Raw genomic sequence first — 13,719 nt, forward strand, 5'->3', positions numbered from 1 at the left:
CCCTTTTGCTTTACAGTGGGTGCCATGTGCAGGGGCCACTGGAGTGCAAACCTTAGTTATAGAGCATGTGGCTGCTGCAGCAACTGATTTTATAATAAACTGAATTTAAACTGGCTGTACGGAAGTCACAAAGGAGGGAAAAGTGTTTGTCATCATGAAAACTCTTAATCTCTGCAAGTTTAACTTAAAAAACTTATGCACACAGAATTTTTTTTTTCTTTTCTTCCTCAGGACCTTCGCTGAAGTAATAGGCTGCATTGTTTGCGTCTAGTAAACGGCTGAACAAGCATATTTTCCTTCAAGAATCAGGAAAAGTGTCTGATCAAACAAAGACTCCAGCAGGAAAATAACATGAATAAAGTGGAGAGAGCAGGGGAAACCAATACCGCATAACTGGGCCACCAGTGCAACAAAGCTGCCTGCATTATCCATTGTCTCCCTCCTCACAGCCCCACTTGCCCTGACACAAGTGGCTCACGAACAAATGCAAAGTCAAAATAAATAAACAATCTAATAAGCAGCGGAGGCTGCTGGGAAAACGCTCAAGATTTCCATTGTGGCGTGTGCTTTATTCGCCTCTTATCTACTGGGTAGCGAGCGCAAAAGAAGCATCGTGTAAGCATTACGATTACATCGTGTGGGTTTGTTACCCAGGAATGTAAGATGCACTCGGCTCATTCTGCTTTGCAGCACACAGGGTCCCTCACCAGCCCTCTGAAGCATCTCAAGTGGAGAGGTCTGAGGGACCAGGACGCACGCGAGGATAATCTTATTAGCTCCGCTGAAAGCGACTGATGGGCTGTGTTGTTGCGCTGTTTGCCCTTGACAAAAAACATAAACACTCCTCATTTGCACAGGCTCATGCTATTCAAATATTGTGCAGTGTGCTTGTGAAAGCAGACCATATTGTTTGCTGAGGGTGTAGATTTCGGTGGGGACGCAGGGGACAGGTCCCCCTTAACATTTAGAATATGTGCATTTTTACCCCCCAAACAGACATAAAAGCAGCAGAGGACTCTTATGACAAAATGTAAGACATTTACGTACACCATAAATTGATGCAGAAAAGGCATAAATTGGTGCATAAAAATTCAACATAATGCAGAAATTTACATTTCATGTTTCTGGTGGTGACCCTCAGACCCTCCCATTTCAAATGTTGAAATAAAAACCTATGCAATTGTGTAAATGTATAACATTTGATCATGTTTTATATGTAAAATCCTGACCTTCAAAGTAACAAGTAACTACAGTTATCGAGTGTGTTAACACGTGAACGTGAACGCTCTGCAGGCGTAACATGTCATGAGGTCATTTTTCCCTCAGCAGCAGTTTTAGGAGTTTGGGTCGCAGGACAGGTAATTCTGGTCGATAATCAACTTTTAGACCTGAAGCATTGAATGGTTAAGTTTCACTTTCACTGTGGCTTGCGTTCTGCTGCTTCATCTGTACCCAGAGTACTCCCTGCGCTCCAAGAGTGTGGCGCAATCATTAACTGAATATATTCAGTATATATAGCAATCCTAATGGACAGTCCAGCTCCAGAAATATACAAAAAAAACATGGTGGCAGATTTTTTTATCACGGCAGGCCGACATAAATGAATGAATGTGTGGGAAACCCTGTGTGAAACAATAACCAAACCTACGCCCTTCGCTGAGACCATGCCATTATGATGCTCTTTTGTTAAATCTACCACAGAAAAGCCACAAAATATGCATTAATTTTCCCATGGAGTATTCACAAAGTGATTTACTGATTTAAAACATCAACCAATAAATCATCCCAATAAATGCATCAACTTTAGGTTTTACGACGTAGCTGTAAAAAGAAGGACTCATACATCATCGTAGGATGATTCAGAAACATGTAAATGACAATCTCAACCATGTCACAGGATACAAAAGGGCGAGAAGGCCGAGCACTAAACCAGTTTACATGTGCATATCTGGGATTTGATGTGTGTGTGTGTGTGTGTGTGTGTGTGTGTGTGTGTGTGTGGCGGGGTGTGACTAATTCCTGCTAAATGGCCCTTACTTGAGGGGCTGGTCCCCATCAGCTGTAGGCCAGACTTAGTGCCATCTGGGCACAATGTTAAGTTTCACTGGTGAATGGGAGCCACGAATACCAAATCCCCAACCCCTCCCCTTCCCCTTTGCCTTCCAGGGCCAAGGGCGAGCCATAAGTGCACAGCATGGAAACCTAAGTATGTGGTTTCCTCTGAGAGCCATTGAGTTTAGGAACACCTCCTCAGTAGGGATTTTGAACCCATGACAGGTCCTCTAACCACCAGCGAGCACTTCCACTATCTCCTTAAGGGGCCTCATCCCCTCGCTGACCTTATCCAATGCAAACACACGCAGCCTGAGCCAGCGCATTCTGTTTTATTGCTCGATTCAGCTAATCTCGCTGAAGGGCTCCAGCGACTCCTCCCTCCCTGCCCCTCAGTGTTTTAGTTATTCCAGCTGTGCAGGAGCTCTTAATGTTGTTGGCATAGCTGCGAAATGTGCAAAAACACACATTGTACACACAGGAAAACATGTGCAGGCATGCAGGGGCACAGCGAGGCGCACACACATGCATGCACGGATACATGAACACACACACACACACAGACTCAGTCTCATGCTCCTCCCTTCCTCCATTCATTTTCTCCCCCTCTTATCCCACTTTTGCTCACAATCTCCCTCAATCGTCTCCATCTCCCATCTCTCCCCTCCCCTTTAACTCGCCGCGCTGCGCTGCGTTTGTGCCGTGTTGATAAGCCTAAGATAGCAGATCTCGGTGGTCGCTGATGTAATGATGATGAATGCTGTGGCGCTGCCAGTCTCCCCCCTCAGGGGGCCCTCGACACTGAACAGTCGCCCTAATGAAATGAACACAAATACAGTACCCCGTCTGTGAGGGGGGGTAGCCAAATCTAAGAAGACACTTCAAGAGTTTATATAAAAATGTCCCTCCTTTTCCGAGTGTGTGTGTGTGTGTGTGTGTGTGTGTGTGTGTGTGCGACATGCATTTGCAAATCCTCCTAATGACAAGAGTGCAGTGGAATCGGAGGTACACCTTAAGCAGTTTCATAGAATTAAGCTTGTAAAGATGGAGCCTTTAAATAACAAAAGGCAGTGATTTTTGATAGCGTTAGCAGCCGTTTAAGCCCGCATGAAGGAAAAAAAACTGCATTTTTTTTCTATCAAAGGCAAAAGTTTATTTTAGTGTTTCACTTTGATGTGTACAATTTGCCGATGACTTTCAACTCGGTGCCTTTGTCACCAAGGCGTATAATTTATGTTAAATTGATTTGCTTAATGTGCTTATAAAATAAGAATGTTTTTTTCTTCTTTTTCTGGGGGAACAGTCTGAATTGTGGTATTTTAAACCTGTTTAATCGCCTCCCTTTCTGTGTGGAAGGATTACAGTCGAGCACAAATAAAGATACACCCTCTTTCTCTCTTCTCTAATTGGGTGTAGGACAGACATTTCATGGGAAACACATTAATATGAAATTAACATTTATTTTAGGTAACAACAGCAGCTGATGCCTAGTTGTAATTCCTTCTTTTGAGCCAGGCCGCTGTGACACTGATACAGGTAGTCCCTGTGGTTATTTCTCTGTCGTCTCATGTCTCATTTCTGCATTTGGCGAATAAGAAGTGTTTCTTCAGTGAAAGTTCAAAGTGCTAAATGAAAATGAGATTAAAACTACGACCTTTGCACTTCGATTTTTCATCTTATGCCTATCATACACAAGAAAATTCCGAAAGTCTGACACCGTCCCACATCTAAAGACAATTTTTAATCACAGTTTGCAAAGTCTGGGGATGTTGTAGGATCACTATTTGCTAGACTACACTAGACTTCTTGAGAGATAATTTCCCATCCTGCTCCTGGTGGAAAATATAATGCCAAACTCCCTTTAAGAATAAGGAACGATTTCTTATGTGTCCACATGAAGACACAACTCTAGAAGAGTTGATAAATGGTGTCATATGTCGACAGTATCCTTGACAATTCTGCATCAGTACAATCCATAAAGATAAACTGTATTTGCGCAAAAGTTTTACACTTTGGGTTTTGTTGCTTCAACTCGCTACCTGCTTTCGTTGGTCAGTTGTACTGTTTTAGTGGGATGAGACCATGGGAATGAAAGGCGATCCGTTTTAAAAGTTGAGCGATCATTTAGAAATTTTGAATCCACAATTCCTCAATCATGGACTGTAACTTCCCTCATATGTGACCGCTCCCACGTATAAGGGGCATGCCTTTCCATTATTGCTCATGAAACACACCAACGCCACCTTCAGTTGGAAAAAATGACAGCTAGTGCGTTGGCTGCGATAGAAATAAACCCGCTAATGTATTGAACATCCATCGCCATGTTATTGAGAGGGAAATCGCATAAAATCCCTCAACTGAAACGCAGTCATCTCGCAATTGTGTTTTTATCGACTTTTCAGAAATATCACTTAAATTTTGCACAAATCTGTAATGGAAATCCACCTAGTGTGCGGTTCGTTCATTCTGGGCTACAGCAGAAAGATGGCGGTGAAACATCCATAGACGAGGACCCGCCCCCTATGTAGGGCGGCTCAATCTAAAGTAACGAAAACAAAACAATTCCTATTTTCAGGTGATAATACACTAAAGAAAACATGTTTATTATATTATATTCCATTTCTGCCAATAAATCCTTTAAAAGAAAAACTTTTTTCACATTAAGAAGCATTCTTTCACAGATGGACGTGTCTTTGTGCTGCTGAATGTTTTCAGAGTTGGACAGGGGCGAAAATGAGCAACACGAAAGCAGAGACGGGAACATCTGCGGGATTGGGTGTGGGCGTCCAGGTCAGAGGGATTATGGGTGAAAAGGTCCTGCTTTTAATTGCTGCTTTGGAACTGTGGCCTGCCTGGTGAAACACAAAAGGCCGGTCAGACACGCTTCAGTGGCTCGGACTTGTGAATATTTGCCCCAACCAGAGGAATGCCCCGCTTCTTTCTCCTCGCCTCCCCTGCAAACCTCAAATCCTGACCCTCCTATTTGCTGCACTCTCAGCTCTTTTTAGCTCCGCTCTGACTCACCTGGGGGGCAACAGGAAGACATACATGTATGCTCACTCACGGCGCAAAGCATGTTGGGAGCTATGTAGTAACAGCTGTAACGTCGGCGCTCTCCCTGCTTCACTGCTTTTGCTCAAGTTCAGTCATTAGAATGATGTAATGACAGTTTCAAAGGGGAAAGTTTTCTTTGATCGTCGCTCTTGTTTCACTGTCTGCCGATGAAAGTGAGTGAGCAGCACCTATGATTCGTTATCACCGTAGGAACTTGCATGTGCAGACGTACATGCGCATTCTGCCGATTAACCCGCTCGCGCTGCAACAAAATGAAAGCATTCGAACACATGCACAGACGATATCTGCGAGAGTAAGACAAAAATGTCTCTTGTTGGGGATGACGGTTACACATGTATTCATGTGGGAGTGATTAGAGGACGAACTCTTGTTTAATTCTGTTTTGATTGGTAAGGGAGTAATTGCATTGTGTTTTTTTTTTTTTTCCACTTTTTTTTTCGTAAGCCAGCAATTGCTTACAGATGTTGTTGTCGGGTCAGAATGGATGACAGACTCTGGTTTTTCAGGGGGTGGGGAAAAAAAACAAACAAAGCACACAGTGTTTGTCTGAAGTTTACCCCTCACCACTTCCCCCTCGCCTTCCCTCCTTGGGGAGTTTGTAAAAATCAGCCCCCCCCTTCTGCTCTTTTACTTTCAGCAGCTCCTCTGTTTGCATTACAGCTGACTTTACTGCTGCTCTTTGTATCCATGCATGTTTATAGGGTGGAGGACAATTAAATAGTACAGTTGGGTAATAAGCTATTGGAAAGAAAATGTTAGTCAGACTAAATATTTCCAGTAATTATGCATGAATTATGGCGTCTAAGTAAAGGCTTTGTATCGGCCCAAATGAAGCTGTCCTGTACTTTGTGTAAATGAGCGGTTGTGGTGTATCACCGTGTTGTCTCCATAATCAGAGACCTCCGTGACCTAGATAGAGTCGAGTTTGTAGACAGCCTCTGAGGTGCTGAACTGAGCAGCATGTCTGCTAGACTGTTGGCTGAACCCCTTCTAAACCCACAGACAGTATTAACTTGAACCACCTTTATTCTTTGAAAGAAAAATTGCCCGGCACCATGATATTCCCAAAAGGGCCTTCAAACAACCCTTGTTTTTTCAGGACTGTGAATGTTTCTCTCTCTGTGGTATCCCCTTAAGGTTTCTCCTTTCTCTCTGGAAAGACTGCTAGAGCAGGATTATCAGTATATCCACAAGCTTCTATTCTGAGATATAAAACCTACTCAGGATGTCCCGCCTTGCTATGTTTATAGAGTTGTTGTTTTTTTTTTTGACAAGAAGTCAGAAGTTTAGTGTGACATAGTTGAAAATGAGGGAAGCCAATTTTATTTTTGGATGTTTAACCACAGTTAGTTGAGAAGGAGATCAGCCCCCCGACAAGCAGATCAGAGCCCAGCAGGTCTGAGTTAAAATAAATCAGGGTGAGCTGGTGGATTGACCCGTGGTCTGCTCTGGGCATCATGAAAAGGGAGGATTGAATCTGAAGTTTTTCTCACAAGGTTCCCAAGTCTCAAGTCTCTTCTCAAGGTGTTCTTTTGTTAAAATGCTCAATCAAGTAAAAAGTGGTTAATTTCGAAACTCAAGTCAAATAATTACTATGGTTTTACAAGACACTTTTAAAGGGATACAACCAGCTTTGTAACAAAACAGCGTGGGTAGTATGTGTAGATGAACTGTAGTAAACTTCCCTCCATCTAACCAGTGCTTAGCTATCCCTCCTCCGCCCGGCAGAATTCGCCGGATGACGCACTTGAAGCAAAACACGTCATCTTCGGGAGTTTCATTGGCTCTCTTGGTCTGTTGCTCGAACTACAGGCTGTACTAACACATTTTCGTATTGCCTGCCACCCATGCCACCGCTGCAGAAAGAGTATACAGCTGACCAAGAGACACACCCACAAGGCTTGGGCGGTATACAGAAACAGAAACCCACAAAATGCAAACAAAGGTTATATTCTCACATCTATTGTCTTATTAAACAGAGAAATACAGCTGTACACCTTTTGAATGCAGCCTTCTCTCGGTCACAGAAGACTGACGAGGCTTAATTAACTCATAAAAGGCACTTCATTCAAACTCGATAGAAACAAAATAAAACTCACCTCAGCCGTCTTGGTTAACTCTTGTGAGTAATCTAGTTAGTACGGCCACTGTTCGTAAGTCCAACAATTACCAACTCCAGTTTGGTCGAAATAAATCTGTAATTCACCAAGTTAGACGTTAAAAAAACATGCTGTTGTTCCTCACGGTCTCTCTCTGCTGTCTACTGGCTGTTTACAGTCCTGTAACTTCTCCTTTCACCACTAGGTGTCATGTTCAGCTCAGCTGCCTGTTCCACCAGTAGAGACCAGAGACTGAGCTCTGGTGGTGCGTGCTGTGCACTACATACAATTACTTTAACAGAAACAGGAGAAGAGTTTGTGAACTCGTAGGTGCCGTTCTGCTTCCTGCACAGTGAAAACAGAGAGCAGATCAAACTCAAATATAAACCAAGATGCTTTCACTGCGCTGCCTATTTCTCGCTTTTAGCTAACTGTTAAACTGGAATACGTGATTGTTTCTGGCTAGCCAGCCGCCATTGTTTCTCATGCACGAGTCATCTTTCCAACAGTGAAATACTTCTTTAAAACAAAAATGTGTGTGCTTCATGTCTTTGCATTCACCGGTTCTCTCTACCCTCTCCCTTTTCCCCACCAGATATCCCGTCTCCATGAGGTGTTGAGGAATGAGCAATCGCCATGGAAACCCAGTCCCAGGCCAGTTCAGCAGCTGAGAAGAAGAAGAGGGTGGAGACTATCGTGGCGACCAAGGGCTCATCAGCGCGCAATGACATCAGTGAGAAGGCGGTGGCTTCCAGCACAACCTCAAACGGTACGCGTCACCTCTGACTGCACACTCAGCCACTGTGGTTCATGTCAGTGTAATTTGGGGTCTTTTTTGGAACACGCCCAGTTTTGGAGAGACTGGTGTATTAGTCAGCTCACCAATGAAGTACTGGGAACATAGAGCCCAAAGCAGGAGAGGAAGTTATGCTGCCAGGAGATGGACGCATGTAAAACAACATGTTTTGTCACCTGAGACAGTTTCAAAAATAGGTGTTCAAAAAAAAATTCAAAAATCCAGCACCAACTTTATTTTAAAAACTAACAAAAAAAAACTCATTAAAAAATCTTATGTATTTGGATTTTTTTAGGTGACCTGCTAATTTTATGTAGCTGCACCTCCATCTCAAGTTTATAGAAGTTTAGAGAAAGATTATATGTATCAGCGTTTTATTTTAATGATCGTCAATAAAATGATTTAATGAAAAAGAGTGTGTATCACACTAAACCAGTAACAGGGAAGGCCACTTTCATGCATTTTTTTGTGCTTTTGTTTTCATTCCTTCAAGATGAAAGTGACTCCTAAATGCCTAAAAACACGATTTACAGACCGAGACACGCACAGATTCTTGCTCACATTACCTTACTGAGCTTTCTTCCCCCCTATCCTCCTGTTGAGTCACATGCAACCCTCACTGGTAGCAAAACTTTGGCATGTTTACATAGCAATGTCTTTAACACATGCTATTAAAAGCTGCGCCGAGCTTACAGTTCATCAAGCCTGTCGTCATTCAGCCTTTCATTCTTAGTTCAGACACTGAAATGAGGAATATTAGATGGCGATTTTAGGCTTTTTTTTGGCTGGAAAGCCTTGGAGCATCAAGCTAAAGTCATAACAAAACTAGAGTTGAGATCACCAGGCGTAAGCTGCAGCTGTGCTCATTAGCAGTGAGAGGATTTGGAGGTTTTTGTGTACCGAGTTTTGGCTCTGGAGCTGGAGTTTTCTGTCAGCGATCATCCTGAGTGTGAAGAGGAGACAAACAGCGCAGGAAAGGGTGAAAAAGTTGACATATGGGAGTTATCACAGGAAGTGGGTAAGGTAATGCATCCTTAAGCATCTTGGGAACACTCTTACTCATTCCCAGATGGCCGGCACTGTTTTATTAATTAAAGGGGCAGCGAGGGAAGAAAAAAGTTTGTTGTGGAAAAAGCATGGATGTAATTTGGCTTCGTGATTGTGGATTTTTCTTGGTAATGTGCTGGTAATTACAGCTCTGAGCAGCATACGGTTCGTCTCCTACACTGGACTCGGCCACGTCAGAAGATCCAACTCCCTAAAATACAGTAGTCTCATAATTCACTTGACGAAGGGAGGGATGATACTTATCTGCAGAGAAAGGTCCCCTTTTAGATCCCAATCTCTCGCTCTCTTGGAATCGGCAGATAGCTTACACATTCTTTGTGTTGTTATAATTACAGCACATTCCCGAGTCGCCCCCAGAACTCATAACCTCTTATCAGGTGTAACCCTACACTCGCCTCAACTTTAACCCCCGTAGCCCCCTGCCCCACTGCCTCCATGCAAACAAAAGGTAATTGTGAGCAGCTGTGGAACCCCAGTCACTGGTTCTTCTTAGGAAGGCCCGGCGAAATATTTCCCCCCGTCAGGCCGAGTAGCGGCCCCTGATCTCAGCACAGCGGAAACCCCGTGGTGCGCCCAGCAACAGTGTGCTATGATAAGTTGTGAAAAGTGGAAAATAAGTAGGAAAGGGGGAGCAGGTGGGGTGGCGGATGTTTAGCTTCCAAAGCAGTCTTTGCAAGAATTAGAGCATTTTTTTTCTTTTACTGGGATCAAATGTGTTTGATCTTGTAGTTATAGTTCCACACTTTTAGCACAAAAATCTTCACTTTACATGCACTAAATCTCCTCCACTCCCCTCTTGTCCCTACTCTGTAAGTTTTGTCCAAGTTGAGTAAGGTCCAGAGTAATTATTGAGTCCTGGTAGAGCGTTCCCACATGGTTGGCTAAATAGTGGCTTCATCCTGTGTGCCATTCATCTCTGTGCCCCCTCCTCTCGCACTGACAGCTCAAAAGAGCCGACTGTGCCACAACAATGCTGTGATTGGTGCTCTTTAGGAGGGGTTCGTGAGGAGGGGGGGGGTCGCTCTCCCCTCCCACCCTCATCATTCGGCAGGCAGGTGGACCACAAAGTCCCCTGATTCTTTTGTTGGGTACCGAGCTTAAAAAAAAAAAGATGTCCATGCTTCTTGGCTGAATAAGTCCTGTCGTCATGGGATAATTTGCTAATAAAAAAAAAGAGAAAAAACAGGGGGTGGGGGGCAGAAGGATTGGTTATTTGCAAAGGAGGAAAAGAAGGGGAAAAGTTTGTGGTTGGTTGGAGTTTTATGTTATGGTTGCTGCTGATTTGTGAGGGAGTTAATGTAAGTTAGAGGAGGAGAATCCAACGACTGGATGCAGTTCAGAAAATTGTTGGGAATGCTGTTTTAAAGGGACAGTTCGGATATTTGTTGTGTAGTTGTGTATCAATATATTACCTGCAGTAAGGTACATCCCCTGTTTGGAGAAGCAGGTAGGTGTACCTCCATGGAACCAAAGCAATGCACTGCTGTGGATGGAGCAGCAATGAAACATATTTAAAGTCCCCTGACACAATCAATATCAGTTTTAGTGCACACTATATTGGTAGTAGAACTTGATCGATATATCGGTCAGCTGATTTTATCGGCTGATATTGGCTCATCCCAGATATATTGGTAACGGCTTGTATGTTGTCTGATGTGCATGGCATAAAAATTATGGCATTTTTATTAGAACATGATACAGAAAAAGATGAATAGAGTAATTTTGAGTTCACTGTAGACAATAAAGTGTTAAATTGTAAAATATCCTGCCTCCATTACCTATCTTTGTCACAAGTATTTGATGACCATGTCTGAGGGTTAATTACATATATGTATATATATATATATATATATATATATATATATATATATATAAATAAATAAATAGATAAATATCTGTTATCTAGCATTCTTCAAAGCCAGACTCCACTGAGAGAAACAGTAATTTAACATCACCAAACACAGAAGCTGCGGATCTACCGCTGCCTCAATCAGTTAGTTTGTTTGTGTTATTGCGTGACTTTGGCTAATCTGAACTAACAGTTTTAGCTGCCAAAGTCATACAATAACACAAGCTAACTAACTGATTGAGGCAGCGGTAGATCCGCAGCTTCGTTGTTTAGTGATGTTAAATTACTGTTTCTCTCAGTGGAGTCTGGTGGCTCTGAAGTGAGTATACATGTGGAAGTGAAATGCCTGTTTGACGTATACGTACAGCAGTGAAAATACTCTCAAGATAGCATACGCTTAATCTGTTATAGATATTTTTTTTTAGGTGGGACTCTTTTTAGGTGGCTTATATGTGCTTTGCTGCTAGCCCCCATCCACAGCAGTGCACTGCCTAGCTCCTGTGTTAGCGCTCCTGCTGCTTCTCCAAACTGGAGGCGTGCCATCTGACATCTACTGTCGTTAATACACTGACTAAGTACAACACACAACCCCACTTCAAAAAATCTGAACTATCCTTTTAATTCTTTAACGTAACACAGCCTCTGTGAAGCAGGTTTGAAGTTGGGACCTTTTAATGGTCATGCTTGAAAGGGCAAGAGCAAGGGTCTCAGAGGCAAACAAGTTAAGCCTTAAAGGGCAACAAATGTTAGGCTTTCGTGTGAGAAATCCCTAAGCAAATGGAGAGCGTGGCTAAAGTGTTTAGAGAAGAAAAAGGACACTTGACTGCTTTGGAGGAAAAAAAAGCTCCTGATGGGAAGAAGAATGATACAGAAAGAGAGAGAGGAGAGCGATAGAGGGGCCACCTTCTTTTTAGGCAGCCATTTAAATGATCAACAGTAAATAGAGGGGAATGTCATCTGACAGAAATAAAGTTCCCGTTAACAGCGGGGATGGAAAGTAATTTACAGATACGCTGTCCCCGCCATCTTTGTGCCTCCCAGATAAGGTTTCATTTCAGAAACGGATAGGAGACATTTTCACTTACGGGCCCCCATTCTGGGACACCTGTGATAACAGCTTGTGGACCCCTAATTGAAAATGGGTTTCAAAATGGATTTTCACTTTTCTTCCTCCCCCCCTCTCCATTCCCTCCCTCCCTCATGACTAACCCCCTCCACCCGCCACCCTCCACCCCGTCAACACCCAGCTCTATCCCTTTTTTCTGTGGCGTTCCCTTGTCGTCGGCAGAGGGAGGCGATATTGGAAGGACAGGGAGGGAGAAAGGGAGGAAGGGAGGGGAGGCTTGGGGGAAATGGAGCACCGGGAGCGGATCATCCCTCAGCCCGTGTCACAGCTATGACAGCCGCGTGATCCGTCTTATTAATGAAATCATTGATCACTTGATGGGACTCATAATCAACTGTTTCTCCACTGTGTCCTGCCCCATCTCCTCCTCCTCCTCCTCCTCCCTCCTCGTGCCGCCACCTCTGCTTTACACTTTTTTATCCCTATTTTATCCCAACTAAAAGATGACAATTTTTTTGTTTAACCCCTTGAAACCTGTGGTAAGTGGCTTGACTTCTTTTGAAAACATGGAAAGAAGGCAATGACAGATCGTACAAGAAATTACCCAGAAATTAGCAAAAAAAAAAAAAAAAAAGTAAAAAGGAAATGACCTGATAAACGAACTGCTTAAAATTTGCAATAATTCTTTAAAAAATAATTTAAATATAAATATGATTAAAATAAATATAGTTTTGTGGACGTCCGTCCCTGGCGTAAGAAAAAAAAAAAAATTATATATACTTGCAAGGAACAAATAAAAAATGTAAAGCTTAAAAAAATGACCTGGAAAAAAAGCAGCTTAAACATTGCAATAATTCTGTAAAATTAATTTTAAATACATAATTATGATTATTGTAAATATAGTTCTCTGGACATCTGTCTCTGCCTTTTTCCTCTATGTTTTTGAAAGAAATTACACCAATTTTCTCTGGTGTCAAAGGTTTAAATATTTGTGAAAGCACTAAAAAGCAATGTCAAGCTGGGCTTCAAAGGGTTAACTGAAGAGAAAATGATGAATGTATACATAAAATTAACAAGAACATCCAGACAATGATTCACAATGACGAAATCTTTTTAAAGATTTTAAAATAACAAGAATAAGAACAAGAACAAGAAACAAATCTTTTCCAATCCTTAAATCAGCCTTTTTTTTCTTTTTTTTTTTGTTTAAGGGAAACAAGTTATTTCACGATATGCAGTTTTCTGCTGCTCAAAGGTGATCTCTGTCATCTGTATTTGTGCTGTATGTATTTCATGGGGACTAGAGGAGGAAGCAGGGGCCCCTCTGTGTTACCTTACTCTGGGCTCTGCCTGTGGGGGCTAATGAGAGAGGACTGATGGAGGGATAAGGGACCTCATGGGAGCTCTGGCTGGCCCACGGGTCAAACAGCACAATGGAGGAGGCGTTATAGAGCCTGACACACAACCCCACACAGGAAAACTGGCTTTTAGTGTCAAAAGACCTCTGTATGGTACATGAATAATACATAAAATACATAAAAACTTGTTATATAAACAGAAATACGTAGAAGAAAATACTAATTTATCCTCAATATGGCTGTTTTTAAGGCATCATGAGATATATAGGTAAGGAATATAAAATCTACCTGTAGATTTAGGTTTGCAAAGTCACATCATGTACACACACAGCGGATGGAGCCATAACCATTTCATG

At 42.6% G+C, this 13,719-nt stretch overlaps 1 protein-coding gene across 1 annotated transcript in view; it reads left to right on the forward strand.

Annotated features, from left to right (window-relative positions):
- Positions 1-13,719, forward strand: part of gli3 (GLI family zinc finger 3) — a 130,887-nt gene that overhangs the window by 15,322 nt on the left and 101,846 nt on the right. Inside the window, exon 2 of the mRNA XM_042510212.2 lies at positions 7,822-7,995. Within this exon, the coding sequence (XP_042366146.2) occupies positions 7,863-7,995 (133 nt within the window). The 5' untranslated portion in view covers positions 7,822-7,862. The remainder of the gene's footprint in view (positions 1-7,821; positions 7,996-13,719) is intronic.

This window comes from Plectropomus leopardus, chromosome 21, assembly GCF_026936395.1.
Source record: "Plectropomus leopardus strain MGB_pleo_1.0 chromosome 21, ASM2693639v1, whole genome shotgun sequence".
In the NCBI taxonomy this organism is placed as follows: domain Eukaryota; kingdom Metazoa; phylum Chordata; class Actinopteri; order Perciformes; family Serranidae; genus Plectropomus; species Plectropomus leopardus.